This window comes from Rana temporaria, chromosome 4 (genome assembly GCF_905171775.1).
Source record: "Rana temporaria chromosome 4, aRanTem1.1, whole genome shotgun sequence".
NCBI lineage: Eukaryota > Metazoa > Chordata > Amphibia > Anura > Ranidae > Rana > Rana temporaria.
Window position 1 is genome coordinate 38312070 of NC_053492.1, and position 14387 is coordinate 38326456.

The window sequence follows — 14387 nt, forward strand, 5'->3', positions numbered from 1 at the left end:
AAACAAATCAATAAACGCTTATTGCAATTTTTTTTTTACCAAAAATATGTAGAAGAATACGTATCGGCCTAAACTGAGGGGAAGATTTTTTTTTTATATATATCTTTTTTGTGGATATTTATTATAGCAAAAAGTAAAAAATATTGAATTGTTTTGAAAATTGTCGCTCTATTCTTGTTTATAGCGCAAAAAATAAAAACTGCAGAGGTGATCAAATAACACCAAAAGAAAGCTCTATTTGTGGGGAAAAAAAGGACACCAATTTTGTTTGGGAGCCACGTCGCACGACCGCGCAATTGTCAGTTAAAGCGACGCAGTGCCGATTCGCAAAAAGGGGCCAGGTCCTTTAGCTGCATAATGGTCCGGGGTTTAAGTGGTTAAAGGAGCATGATCCTTTTTTTGGGGGGATTAACAAACACTTTAAGAGGAACACAGAAGGAAGATCTAAAAATTACTATATTGAATAAGTTGTAGTGGCCCAAAGCTGCCACTAGATGTCAGCATACTGCAGGGCAATAATAGCCTTATGCAGTTCAATACAACCCATAAGTGGAGTAGAACAATTTCTGTCTGTGTTTCTGGTGTAGAGTTCCCCTCATTTCCTGTAAGATGTTGTCAGCAGGACAGGAAGTGAGAGAAAAATCTCTCTAACAGAGCCCCAGATTTCAGTAAAAACCTGACATGGGTTTTAAGTCTTTCCTCACTCTATCCGAAAGAATCTTGGCGAGACACACACTGTGGCCCAGATTCAGATACGAGATACGACGGTGTATCTCCTGATACGCCGTCGTATCTCTGAGTCCGGCTGGTCGTATCTATGCGCCTGATTCATAGAGTCAAGTTACGCATAGATATCCGTAAGATCCGACAGGTGTAAGTGTCTTACACCGTCACATCTTAGGCTGCAATTTCACGCTGGCCGCTAGGTGGCGCTTCCGTTTGTTTACGCGAGGAATATGCAAATTACTATTTACGTTGATTCAGAAACGAACGACCGCCCGGCGCTTTTTTTTTACGTTGTTTGCGTTCGGCTTTTTCCGGCGTAAAGTTACCCCTGCTATATGAGGGGTATGTGCGGCGTATCTTATGTTAAGTATGGCCGTCTAGTTTTTAATTTTTTACGTCGTTTGCGTAAGTCGTTCGCGAATACGGCCGGACGTAATTTACGTTCACGTCGAAAGCAATGACGTTTTGCTGCGGATTTTTGAGCATGCGCACATGCGCCGTTAAAAAAAAAAACCTTAAATACGCGGGGTCAAGCCTAATTTAAATAAAACACGCCCCCAACATGCCCATTTGAATTACGCTGCAACACATACGTTACGCCGCCATAAATAAGGGTGCAAGTTCTTTCTGAATACAGAACTTGTGCCCAAAGTTACAGCGGCGTAACATATCAGAGATACGTTACGCCGACCGGCTCAGGTATCTGAATCCGGCCCTTTAACTATAAACACATAATAGTAATTGATTATACGTAACAATTAAAAAACCGGTAGTTTCGTCAATAATAGAGACCTCCACCATAGTGACCAGTCTTATTTAATCTTGTATTTTTCAGGAAATTAAACATGGAATCTGATTGGACAAGATGGCCAAATATCATGCTTTTGCGGATAAGGCATTTTTCTATATATTTTTTTCTTTTTTTTAACAAAAGAGACCCCTTATACTGTATATACATATAAATAAATAAATAAATCATAAAATTCTAATCTTACTATCAGGTCCTTTTATTTCAAGCGAAGAGATCGCTCCATCTGTAGTCACTAGTAAAGTAGTGAAATTATCTGATACTGGAAAACTATCGGAATGACTTTCGCCTTCATAATCTTTGGTGAACAGCTGTTTGGAACTGTTTGCCGGCAGGGACAGTGTGAAATCCAAGTAATTAAACACCTATAAAAAAAATAAAAAATAAAAAAACATATCAGACAAACCCAAAACCCTGTTATATATAAATGCTAGGGACTTAAAGCAGAATGCCAACCACAATGGCAAGATTGAAAACAAATAAAGGATTAGCCTATTAAAAGGAACATGGAAAAAAAAACCTTTGTTTCAAGATTCATCTTCATTCCAGAGATTTCCCCATCATATGATTTCTGCCACTAGATGTCCTCAGTCTGATGACCAGCATAATTCAATCCCCTTCCTCTGAGCCCGGGCCGCCTTGGGCCAACCCCCAGCCTGTGACTGGACAGTGAAAGGTGATGAGCTCATCTCTTTGTCACTCTGCTCTCCTTCTATTAGCATGCTTTTTGTCAGCGCATAAACTGATTGGCTTCCGTAACCACTTAAGCCCCGGACCATTTTGTTGCTAAAGGACCAGGCCACTTTTTGCGATTCGGCAAATTTAACTGACAATTGCGACGTGGCTCCCAAACACAATTTACATACTTTTTTTTCCACAAATAGAGCTTTCTTTTGGTGGTATTTGATTTTTTTTTTTTTTTGAGCGACAATTTTGGAAAAAAAATAAATATATATATTGTTTACTTTAATAAATATGCCCTAAAAATATATATAATTTTTTTTTTACCTCAGTTTAGGGCGATACGTATTCTTCTACATATTTTTGGTAAAAAAAATAAAAATCGCAATAAGCGTTTATTGATTGGTTTGCGCAAAAGTTATAGCGTCTACAAAATAGACATGGCATGTTTATTTTTATTTTTTTACTAGTAATGGCGGCGATCAGTGAATTTTTCTGTGACTGTGACATTATGGCAGACACATCGGACACTTGAGACCCTTGTAATATTTACAGCGATCAGTGCTAAAAAAAATGCACCGATTACTGTGAAAATGACACTGACAGTGAAGGGGTTAACCTGTAGGGGCGCTGAAGGGGTTAAGTGCGCCCTGGTGAGTGATTCTTACTGTGTGGGGGCGTGCCTTGGTGTGTGACGTCACTGATCGTCGTTCCCTATGACAGGGAACAGACGATCAGTGACACTCACAGTAGGAAGAACGGGGAAAGGTTTGTTTACACTTACCTCTCCCCGATTTTCAGCTCTGTGACCCGATCGCGGGACACCGGCAGCGATCGGGTCCGTGGCTCCCGTGGGCGCGCGGTCACGGAGCTCAGGACCGGGTCACGAGCGCGCCGCCGGCGGTGCGCTCGACCTAAGGTAAACAATTTTAGTTTTTTTTCAAAATTGTCGCTCTTTTAAAAAAATAAATAAAAAAATAGTAGGTAATAATGATAATAGAAAGATATTGTAAAGGAGTTGTAAAGGCAGAAGGTTTTTTATCTTAACGGAATTATATGCATTAAGATAAAAATCCTTCTGGCCCAGATTCACATAGGAGATACGACGGCGTATCTCCAGATACGCCGTCGTATCTCTGAGTCTGAGGCATCGTATCTTGGCGCCTGATTCAAAGAATCAGATACGCCAGAATTTGTATAAAAGATACGACCAGCGTAAGTCGCCTACACCGTCGTATCTTAACTGCATATTTACGCTGGCCGCTAGGGGCGTGTACGCTGCTTTACGTTAGGCTTTTTCCGGCGTAAAGTTACCCCTGCTATATGAGGCGCAGCCGATGTTAAGTATGGATGTCGGGCCAGCGTCAAATTTTCCGTCGATTACGTCGTTTGCGTAAGTCGTTCGCGAATAGGGCTGTGTGTCATTTACGTTCACGTCGAAAGCATTGGCTTTTTGCGGGTTAATTTGGAGCATGCGCACTGGGATACTTTCACGGACGGCGAATGCGCCGTTCGTAAAAAGCGTCATTTACGTGGGGTCACAATAAATTAACATAAAACACGCCCACATGTTCCACATTTGAATTAGGCGGGCTTCCGCCGGCCTATTTACGCTACGCCGCCGCAACTTTGCTTTGTGAATACTGCACTTGCCTGTCAAAGTTGCAGAGGCGTAGCGTAAATAGGATACGTTACGCCCGCTCACAAATTTGCGCTTCCTACGTGAATCTGGGCCAAAGTGTGTAGAAGCCTCCCCAGCACCGCCCTAATCACTTACCTGAGTCCCATATCTCTGCAGTGATGTCCACAAGTGTCTTAGCTGTCCCAGACACTCCTCCTGATTGGCTGAGACACAGACACAATCAAAATCAGTCAGCCAATTTAGGGGAGAGAGGGGGCGGAGCCGGGTCAGGACTCCGTGTCTGAATGGATACACAGAGCGCTGAGGTGCACCCATAGAACGCCTCTGGCTGAGGGGGCACTCTATAGGAGGGAAGGGCTAGAAGCACAGAAGAGGCACTCGAGAAGAGGAGGATCCGAGCTGCTCTGTGTAAATCCAACTGAACAGAGGTGGGAAGTATAACATGTTTGTTATTTAAAAAAAAAAAGACAATCACTTTAAATCGGTGTTCCAGACTTTTTTTTTTTTTTAAGTCAGCAACTACAAACACTTTTAATAAGGACACTTACCTGTCCAGTGAACCCGCAATGACATCCCCCTGAGGCCGATCCGTCCATCGGATCGGGTGCCGGCGCCGCCATCCTAACGGAGGGAAACAGGCAGTGGAGCCTTGCGGCTTCACTGCCTGTTTTCTTACTACGCATTCGTGAGTCGCGCGGCACTTTGTGAATGGCCCCGTTGTCTTCTGGGACACACAGGTCCCAGAAGACAACTGGGGGAGCTCGCCGAAAAGGAGGAAGTAGCGGAACAGCACCGCGGACTAGGAAGAGGCAGATTAGAAATACTGCCTAGCAACAGGGGTTTCTGGTAAGTAATTTTTTTATTTATTTCAAAGAACATTTTAATGTATATGTTTTTTAGGGTGGACCTTCGCTTTAAGTTACATACATTTGAACCATATATTGTGTGAAGAGGAATCCACAGCTAGTGGGATGATTACAATAGTGGTTAACTACAAGTAGATAGATATGAATTTGTATATACTTGGACCATATACAAAATTTTAGATAGGAATTATATATGTATTAGATATCATATTTTAAAATCTCTTCTACTTGTATCTGTTGTTTTAGTATTAAACGATATGTTGAGTGTAGTAACATGGCGCCTGCTCTTATAGCCATTTAATACGAAGTAACATTCTTTCAGTATGGTGGTAGGTGGAAAAAACGTCATGTAAAGGGTGTAGTAGGTGGTTACATGGGAGGAGTGGGAGTGGCAAGTGACATAAAAAGGAGATCCAATCATTGGCGTCCCTAGCTTCTGACGATGCCTTGTGCGAGGGATGAAACACGTTAGATGGGGACTTCCAGTGACATCACATCTGGTCGGTGAAGCGCACACTGCCACGGCGTTTCCAGTCTGGCATTTTGTGCCTTTGTACATTGTTCTTTTACGAATGTGGCTAGGTTCACACTGCTGTGAATTCAAAATCCAAAATCGCGGTAAAATCTTGATTTTACCGCGATTCCGCGTCTGCGATTTTGCCGCGATTTTGGCCGTGATTTAAGAGACATCTGTGCAGGGTTCAATGTAAATCTCGGGCCGAAATCGCAAAAAGTAGTACAGGAACTACTTTTTGAAATCGGTGCAGCGCCGCACCGATTAGGACAGTGCCATTGCCGACAATTGCCGGCAAATGCCGCCGATTTGAGATGCGATTTGACATGTCAAATCGCATCTCAAATCGTACCAAATCGTACCCAGTGTGAACCAGGGCTGTAACTGTTTTTTTAAAGGAAAAATAACGTAAAAATATTATACTATGTACAGTAGATCTCTTTATATGAAATTAATGTTCACTACTGAATCCAGCCACCATACCGGAGGAGCAGAGGAGGATTGAGGAAAACAAAGGCCAAGACCAGGATACTCTCATTCAAGTGCATAGTAACTGTTATCGTTGGCTTAAAGAGAAGTTCCACCCAAAAATGAAACTTCCACTTTTCGGAACTCTTCCCCCCCTCCGGTGTCACATTTGGCATCTTTCACGGGGGGGGGGGGGGGTGCAGATACCTGTATAAAACAGGTATTTGCACCACTTCCGGGTATCGACTGCCACGGGAGTCACGCCCCTTCGCGTCACCCCCACTGTCTTCTGGGAAACACACTGGGCCAGATTCACGTAGAATCGCGGCGGCGTAACGTATCGTAGATATGTTACACCTCCGCAAGTTTTCATCGCAAGTGCCTGATTCACAAAGCACTTGCGATTAAAACTACGCCAGCGGCCTCCGGCATAAGCCCACGTAATTCAAAGGGGCGTGTGTCATTTAAATTAGGCGCGCTCCTGCGCCGGACCTACTGCGCATGCTCCATTTTGAATTACCCGCCGTGCGTAGCGTATTTTCTGATTCCCGGACGTCTTACGCAAACGACATGAATTTTTAAATTTCGAAGCGGGAACGACGGCCATACTTTATACAGCACATACGTGTGCTGTGTAAAGTTAGGGCACCCAAAACGACGACTAAATTTGCGACGGGAAAGTAGACTAGCGGCGACGTAGCAAACGCGAAAAACCGTCGTGGATCGCCGTAACTCCTAATTTGCATACCCGATGCTGGTCGTATCTGCTCTGTGAATCTGGCCCACTGTTCCCAGTAGAGAGTGGAGACCAGTGACGATGCGCCGCGCTATTCGCGCATGTGCAGTAGGGAACTGGGCAGTGAAGCCGCAAGGCTTTACTTCCTGATTCCCTCAACGAGCATGGCGGCGGCAGCATCCGATGAACAAGCGATTGCTCGTCCTTGTCTGCCGACTTCGCGGGCGCGCTGGACAGGTAAGTGTTAATTTTTTAAAAGTCAGCTGTAGTATTTGTAGCTGCTGACTTTAAAAAAAAAAAATTGATGGGTCCTCCGCTTTAAAGAATCAACAACGGTTGGTGAGTGTGGGAACACAGGAGGGAAGCACAGCACTGCGATTCCTGCACCGTGAAAAGTTTCTGCATGCTTGCACTTTATTATAAAGACTGCACTAATTTTCACTTTGATTGGACTTTATGCACATTGTATTTATTGGCAATAATAATCGGATATAATGCTGAAAAAAAAAATACTCACCATATTTAAATCAGATGCATCGACTTGAAAGGCATGTCCAAAGCTCCTTGATGCTATTTCCCTATAAATAAGAAAATCTGCATCATCTGCAGAGGAGCAAAGACCAGTGGTCACAAAGAAAACCTGAAATAGAAAAAGGATAAGAGTAGATAGTTGAAAGCATTATGAGGGGGCAAATAAAAAATTAGATTTCTAGTTCTATTATAAAGCAGAATAATATTTTAAAATGAGAAGCTGTTAAAATAATAATGATTGACAATTTGAAATGATTTCTTCCTCTGGGGCGGTGCACTCGTGGGACATTAGAAAAAGTCCTGCAAGCAGCATCTTTGGGAGCGCTCCCAAAACGCCCTGCCCATTGCAATGAATGGGCAGCGCTGCCAAAGCATCGCAACACGTGCGCTTTTAACCCCTTATTTGGGGTTAAAAGTGCTCCGCTAGTGGCCAAAAAGCGATAGCGGTGCTTTACCGCTAATGCACGGGCGGCCACAGTGTGAAAGGAGTCTTAGGTCCCTGAAAAGTGCACATGGGCATAATTTGAAGTTAGAAGAAAGATTGAAGAAAGGGATCATTAAGAAAAAAATATGTGGAACTCTATCCCCCCAGGAAGTGCTTCTAGCTGAGAGTGTTAACAGCTTCAAAAACTTTTATGCCGCGTACACAAACTTAGATTTTCCGTCGGAAAAACCTTGGATGGTTTCTCCGAAAAAAAAATTCTGCTTGGTTGCATACACACGTCACACAAAAGTTCTCTGAACATTTGACCATCAAGAACACGGTGACATAGGGGGGCGTGGCCGACCGGAGCTGAAGATGGCAGCCTAATCTCACAGCTCATCAGCCCAGGGAGAGCAACACAGCCACAACGGCCCTCTCAACGACTCCATCCACAGCCATCCGTCCTCCTGACATACCCTGGACCCCGGAGAACATGTCCAGGAAGAGGCTAACTGAATACAAGCCGCAGAAACTGACGGCGTTCTCCTTCAAGCCGGCGGGGAAGGTCAGTGACGACAGTAATGGCGCCGGCCGCGCCGCGCTGCGGGACACGCATGACAATGCCACAGGCATTAATCCGATCAGATCAGGCAGCCAGTCCCCCCCTGTATCCTCCGATCGCCCCCTGGACAGAGAACCCCTCACCAGCAGCCCGGCTAAGGCTAAGATGCGGCTGGATGCGCCGCCGGAGCGGCCGGCCATAGCATTAATTGAGGCCCCGGCTTTTCTGTCCAACCAGGCCTTACACTCCTCAGTGGCCTCTTTCCCCACCTCAGGCCAACCTGTGCTGGACTCTACATTAAAAGACATGCTCCTATCTTTACAATCCTCCCTGATGACTGACCTATCCTCCCTTTTCACTAAGGTTAACTCAGACATCCACTCCCTGGGGGAAAGAATTTCCCACGTAGAAACCAGTATGACTGACTGTACCTCAACAGTAAATGACATGATTGATGTATATGAGGCTGTCAGAGAGGAGCAAACGTGGATGCGCAGTAAACTCGCAGATTTAGAAGACCGATCTCGCAGGAACAACGTGAAACTTAGAGGGGTCCCTGAATCCATACTTCCTGCAGATCTCCCTAAGTACGCCAAGGAACTCATACACCTCGTACTCCCGGACGCACCTCCCCGCGACATAATTATTGATCGGATCCACAGGATCGCAAAACCGTCCCATCTTGCCGCCTCAGTACCCAGGGATGTGTTGATGCGCATACACTTTTTCCATGTTAAGGAACGGCTCATGTTTGGTGTTAAATCTAAGACACCGCTACCAGCTCCGTTTACGGATCTCCAGCTGTTTCCTGACCTCTCAAAGTATACCCTCCAAATGCGGAGGCAATTGAGCCCAGTCACCAAGGGTCTCCAAAATCACAGCATCCAGTACAAGTGGAGATATCCAGCCTCGCTAATCATCACCAAAAACGGAAAATCTCATGTGGTCGCCGACCTCGATAAAGGCATACACCTCCTACGCACCTGGGGCATACTGCCTGAGCCCCCCGCACCGCTCCCGCCTCGCGAAGACCGCAACTCTCCCCGCCGGAACCTGAACCCGCACCCTAACAATGTGGATATGGCATGAAGCAATGATCGACAACGGGCCACTAACTACGACCCCTCTCCCATGGGTCCTGATTGAGCCATCCCTGAGTTTATTCAGCTCCTGTTGTGTTGGACTGTTCTGCCCCTGACGGAGGTCGTGGTTGAGATCAACCCCACCTCCCTTGAAGCACTGCCTCCGGAAGGTGGTGCCGCTCAGCTTATAGCACTTAGTTCCCTCATCAAGTTATCCTCCTCCCTGAGGGATAGTTCCCTTTAACTTTGCAGTTTCGTTTCCTCTTTTGCTCTGGTGTGCTTCTAATGATTCACGACTCTACTCACATACTACCAAGATATTGTTTTTTTTCCTTTTGTGGTAACATGTTGCTCTATCCGCAGTTCTGACCTCAATTCCGCAGCTGAGTCCTGTCCTTCTCTGGTCTCCTACTGACTGTCCTCCTGTTTCGTTCCACCGCCGAAGAGAGCACCTAACTGTAAGTGTTTATTTCCTGCACACCTGCACTGTCTACCCAGGATGCCACTCAACCTCATTTCGCTGAACGTTAATGGGCTTAATCACCCGGCCAAAAGACACTCATTATGGAAAACCGTGAAGGCTCTTCATGGTGACATTATCTTTGCTCAGGAGACGCACCTCCTCCAAGCGGACGTTCACCTATGCAATAACCCTCACTTTCCACATGTCTACCATGCATCCCACGCTACTAAGACCAGAGGAGTCATGGTAGCGATCCACAACTCCATTGACTTCAGGCCCCTGAACGTAGTACTAGACCCTGAAGGCCGCTATATATTTTTGGTTTGCACCATTGACAAGAAAACGTTCACCCTGGTCAACGTGTATGCCCCAAACACCCACCAGAGGCAATTCCTCCACAAAGTCTTAAGGACACTCACACCAATACAGCAAGGTCACCTGATCATAGGGGGAGACTTTAATCTTGCTCCTGATTCCCTCCTTGACACCACAGCTGCAACCGGACGGCGAGACTCCCCGTTGAAAAAAATTATTTCGTCCCATAACTTGTTTGACATCTGGAGATGTCATCATGGAACTGAGAAGGACTTCACTTTTTTTTCCCCTAGACACAATTCGTACTCGCGAATCGATCTATTTCTAACGGATAAATGGCTCTTACAGCAAGTGTCAGCCTCGGCGATCCACACTGCCACCTGGTCAGACCATGCCCCAATCTCGATTGCCATTGAAATCTCGGCTCGGCCCCAAAACACTTTCCTGTGGAGAGCGAATAATTATATTTTAGAGCACGACGAATATGCCGTAGAGATAGAGAGCCACATCAATGATTTCTTTGTACTCAATAATGGCTCAGTGTCTGACCCTGGGGTACTGTGGAGGGCCCATAAGGCGTATATGAGAGGGGTACTTATGAAAATAGGATCTATGCATAAGAAGAAGAGGACGCAACGCTTCGATGACTTAACGTCTCACATAGCATCCTTAGACTCCAAAAACAAGTCGTGCCCCCACCCCTCCCTACTTGACCAAATCATGACCCTGAGAAGAGAGCTCCGAACGCTACTCCTTCACTCCTACGAATATCTCCATAGGAAGGTTAAGGCTACTGTCTATTCCACGTCCAATAAGGCCGGGAAGAGACTTGCAAACCGTTTAAAGAATAGACGTACCAAAACCAATATCTCCCAAATTTTTCACCCTCACTCCAATGAATCCCTGACGAATCCCCAAGACATAGCAAACGCTTTTAGTGACTATTATAGAGACCTGTACAACCTTCAGCAAGACCCCCATACCCCGCAACCAACGCCAGACGACATCAACGGTTTCCTCCAAGCCATTAGACTGCCTACTCTGACCGGTGATCAACTATCGTCCCTCAACGCTCCATTGACAGCCCATGAAATTGCGCTGACTATTAGATCACTTCCCTCTAACAAAGCCCCTGGCCCCGACGGCTTTTCAGGGGAATACTACAAAAGATTTTCTGCCCACCTGACTCCCCACATGACCGAGATGTTCAAAGCTGCTGCCTCCTCTTCTCAATTTGCGCCTGATGTTTTAAATGCCCTTGTAGTAACGATACCGAAACCAGGGAAGGAGCCGAACAAACCTCAAAATTTCCGCCCAATTTCGTTGCTAAATCTGGATTTGAAAATATACGCCAAAACCATAGCGAACAGACTGAAAGCAGTCATGCCCACCCTCATCCATAGAGACCAAGCTGGTTTCACTGTGGGCAGACAGGCATCAGATGCCACTAGAAGATTACTAAACTTGATCCACCATGCGGAAACGACGGGAACGCCTTCTCTGCTCCTCTCCTTGGATGCAGAGAAGGCGTTCGATAGAGTACACTGGGCATATCTCAGGTCTGTGCTCCAACTATTTGGCTTCCAGGGTTTCATTTTCAATGCCATTATGGCTCTATATTCCGCCCCTTCAGCCCAAGTGTTCACAGCAGATATGATCTCCCGCTCATTCCCCATCACTAATGGTACACGCCAAGGATGCCCCCTTTCCCCTCTCATCTTTAACCTACTCATGGAGCCCCTCGCAACACATATCAGAAACAATCCCTCTATCTCCGGTATGCAGATTGGACACACCTCTCATAAACTCAGTCTCTTTGCGGATGACGTAATCTTAATCCTTACTGATCCGGTCTCTTCCCTGGTTGAAGTACAGAAAATACTTAATTGGTTTAGTAATATATCATACTATAAGGTAAATGCAACCAAATCGTTTATACTCGACATTAACCTAGACGCCACGACTAAGAACCTCCTACTGTTACAACATCAGTACACCTGGGCAGACGATGACATATCCTACTTAGGGGTCAAGCTGACCCGCACGACTAAACGTCTCTTCTCAGCCAACTTCCCGCCCCTCCTTGCCAAGATTCGTTCGGACTCCCAACACATCACACAACACGAACTCTCATGGTCGGGTAGGCTGGCAGCCTTTAAAATGCTTTGCCTACCACAGATATTGTACTTTTTCAGAACGCTACCTATACCACTCCCTACGTCCTTTTTCAGGTCCCTACAAACAATTCTCAACCAACATCTCTGGAAAGGTAAAAGACCTCGGTGTGCCCACTCAAAACTGATCAAGCATAAACTAGCCGGGGGCGCGGGATCCATAGACTTCGAGGACTACTACCTCGCGGCCATTCTGGCTCAGCTGCCCGAATGGTTCAGTGCATGTCCAAAATCACCATGGGGACACATAGAACGCCTCTCTCTCGCACGCCCCTCCCTTAAAAACTGGGTCATGAGTATCCCTCTGGGAGCGGCGGTTCCGTCCTCTCTCTCACCCTCCATGAAAGCAACGGCCAGAGCCTGGGACAAGCTGGTCACAAACATTTCCTGTACCACCTCTCCCTCGCCTGACCAAATACCCCTAGAATCCCTTCACTATCTATCGCCGGACCTGCCCTTGACCCACTGGACCCTTAAGGGAATTCGATTCCTGAATCAGATAGTACTTGACACAGCACCTAAACCCTTCTCCCAGCTTCAGAAGGAGTTTGACCTCCCCTCTACTGAACTCTTCACGTATGTGAGACTCTGCCACTGCATTAAGACAATACCTCTGCCCATTTACGCCATTCCTCCACAGACCTGGAAGTTCCTTACGGACCCAGTCACCCGCATTAAGGGAATCTCCCACTTCTACAATCTACTGCACTTGAAGACCCAATTTTCCAAGTCGCCCTCCCACCTTCGTTGGGAGGCCGACTTGGCTTGTACCTTCTCCGTTGACCAATGGTCGAGGGCACTGCAGGCAGTGTACACCTCCACAAAATGTTCAGCACTTTGGGAACTTACCCAAAAAATCTCTCTACGGTGGTATCTGACGCCGGATAGATTGGCATCATACAACCCCCAATCCTCCAATCTATGCTGGAGATGTAGCTCCCTTAAAGGGGACATGCTCCACACATTCTGGGCTTGCCCCTCCATCCACACATATTGGGAAAACACTTTCAATCTCATATCTAACGTCACCAGACACCCGGTGCTCCCATCTCCTGCTCTCGCGTTACTCAACCTGACCATTGAGGACATACCTTCTCCCCTTAGATACGTTACTACACATATTTTACTGTCTGCAAGACTCTGTCTAACAAGACTTTGGAAATCAGAGAAGGCCCCGACGATAGACCAAGTAATTGACCTTGTGGACCTTCACTTTAGCTACGAAACCTTGACAGCGGCCAGCGCTGGCCAAACCACGAAGTGCCGTCTGGCCTGGGGTCCCTGGGTAACCTGCTCTAGAACTGCGATGACAGCCAAACGTAATGTGACCTAGATGTTGATATCCAGACCCTTCTTGACTGAACAATGTGACCACCGTCTATATGTAAAGTATGTGAACCTTTGAGGCGCTGTTACACACCTTCAGGGGGCTATCCCCCTCCAATTGTATTCGACGACGGTCCCCCCCCCCCTCCCGGACCACAAATAGAGCCCATTTGGGGTGGCCGGGAGATGGCGGAGACCACAGTGCGTGTATGTTTAAATATGATGTTTACCTTTAATTTGTCTATGAAACTCTGTTTCCCTCTCTAAGGGATGTCAATCCGTAACGTCGTTGCGCGACGTACAATGTTCATATTGTACTTGTACCCATGTTAAAACCAATAAAAACGATTGAAACAAAAAAGAACACGGTGACATACAACACTACGGCGAGCTGAGAAAATGAAGTTCAATGCTTCCAAGCATGCGTCAAATTGTTTCCGAGCATGCGTCGGAATTTTGCGCATCGGAATTGCTACAGGCGATCGGATATTCCGATAGGAATTTTTTCTGTCGGAAAATTTGAAGTCTCGTACACACGACATCAAGAAAACTGACGGTAGAGCTTTTTTGCAGAGGAAAACGGTCGTGTGTATGTTTTTCGTCGAGAAAACTGTTGTGGATCTCAAAGAGAAAAAAAAAAAAGAGAACATGCTCTCTTTTTTCTCGTCGGGAGTCTGAATTTTCTCGTTGTGTTTCTCGTCGCGCTGGTTTATGATGAGAAACACATTCGTGTGTATGCTTAGAAACCTGCGCATGCTCAGAATAAAGTATGAGACGGGAGCGCAACTTCGGTAAAATTTGTGTTTGTAATGGACTGAAAAGCGCGAATCGTCTCTCACCAAACTTTTTCTTAACACACAGTAACATGAGATTAGCAAAAGCAGCCCCAAGGGTGGCGCCAGTGGAATCGAACTTCCCCTTTATAGTGCCGTCGTACGTGTTGTACGTCATCGCATTTGAGAACAACGAGATTTTGTCTCGACAGTTTGTATGCAAGGAAAGCTTGACAAGAATCTCGTCAAGGAAAACAACGTTTCTTTTACGACGAGATTCTCGGTCGTGTGTACGA

At 46.0% G+C, this 14387-nt stretch overlaps 1 protein-coding gene across 1 annotated transcript in view; it reads right to left on the bottom strand.

The window, feature by feature from the left end:
* LOC120936133 (uromodulin-like) overlaps positions 1 to 14387 on the bottom strand; it is an 88535-nt gene that overhangs the window by 56749 nt on the left and 17399 nt on the right. The window contains exons 5-6 of the mRNA XM_040348262.1: positions 6959 to 7081; positions 1722 to 1899 (exon numbers count right to left, since the gene is read on the bottom strand). Of these exons, the coding sequence (XP_040204196.1) occupies positions 1722 to 1899; positions 6959 to 7081 (301 nt within the window). The remainder of the gene's footprint in view (positions 1 to 1721; positions 1900 to 6958; positions 7082 to 14387) is intronic.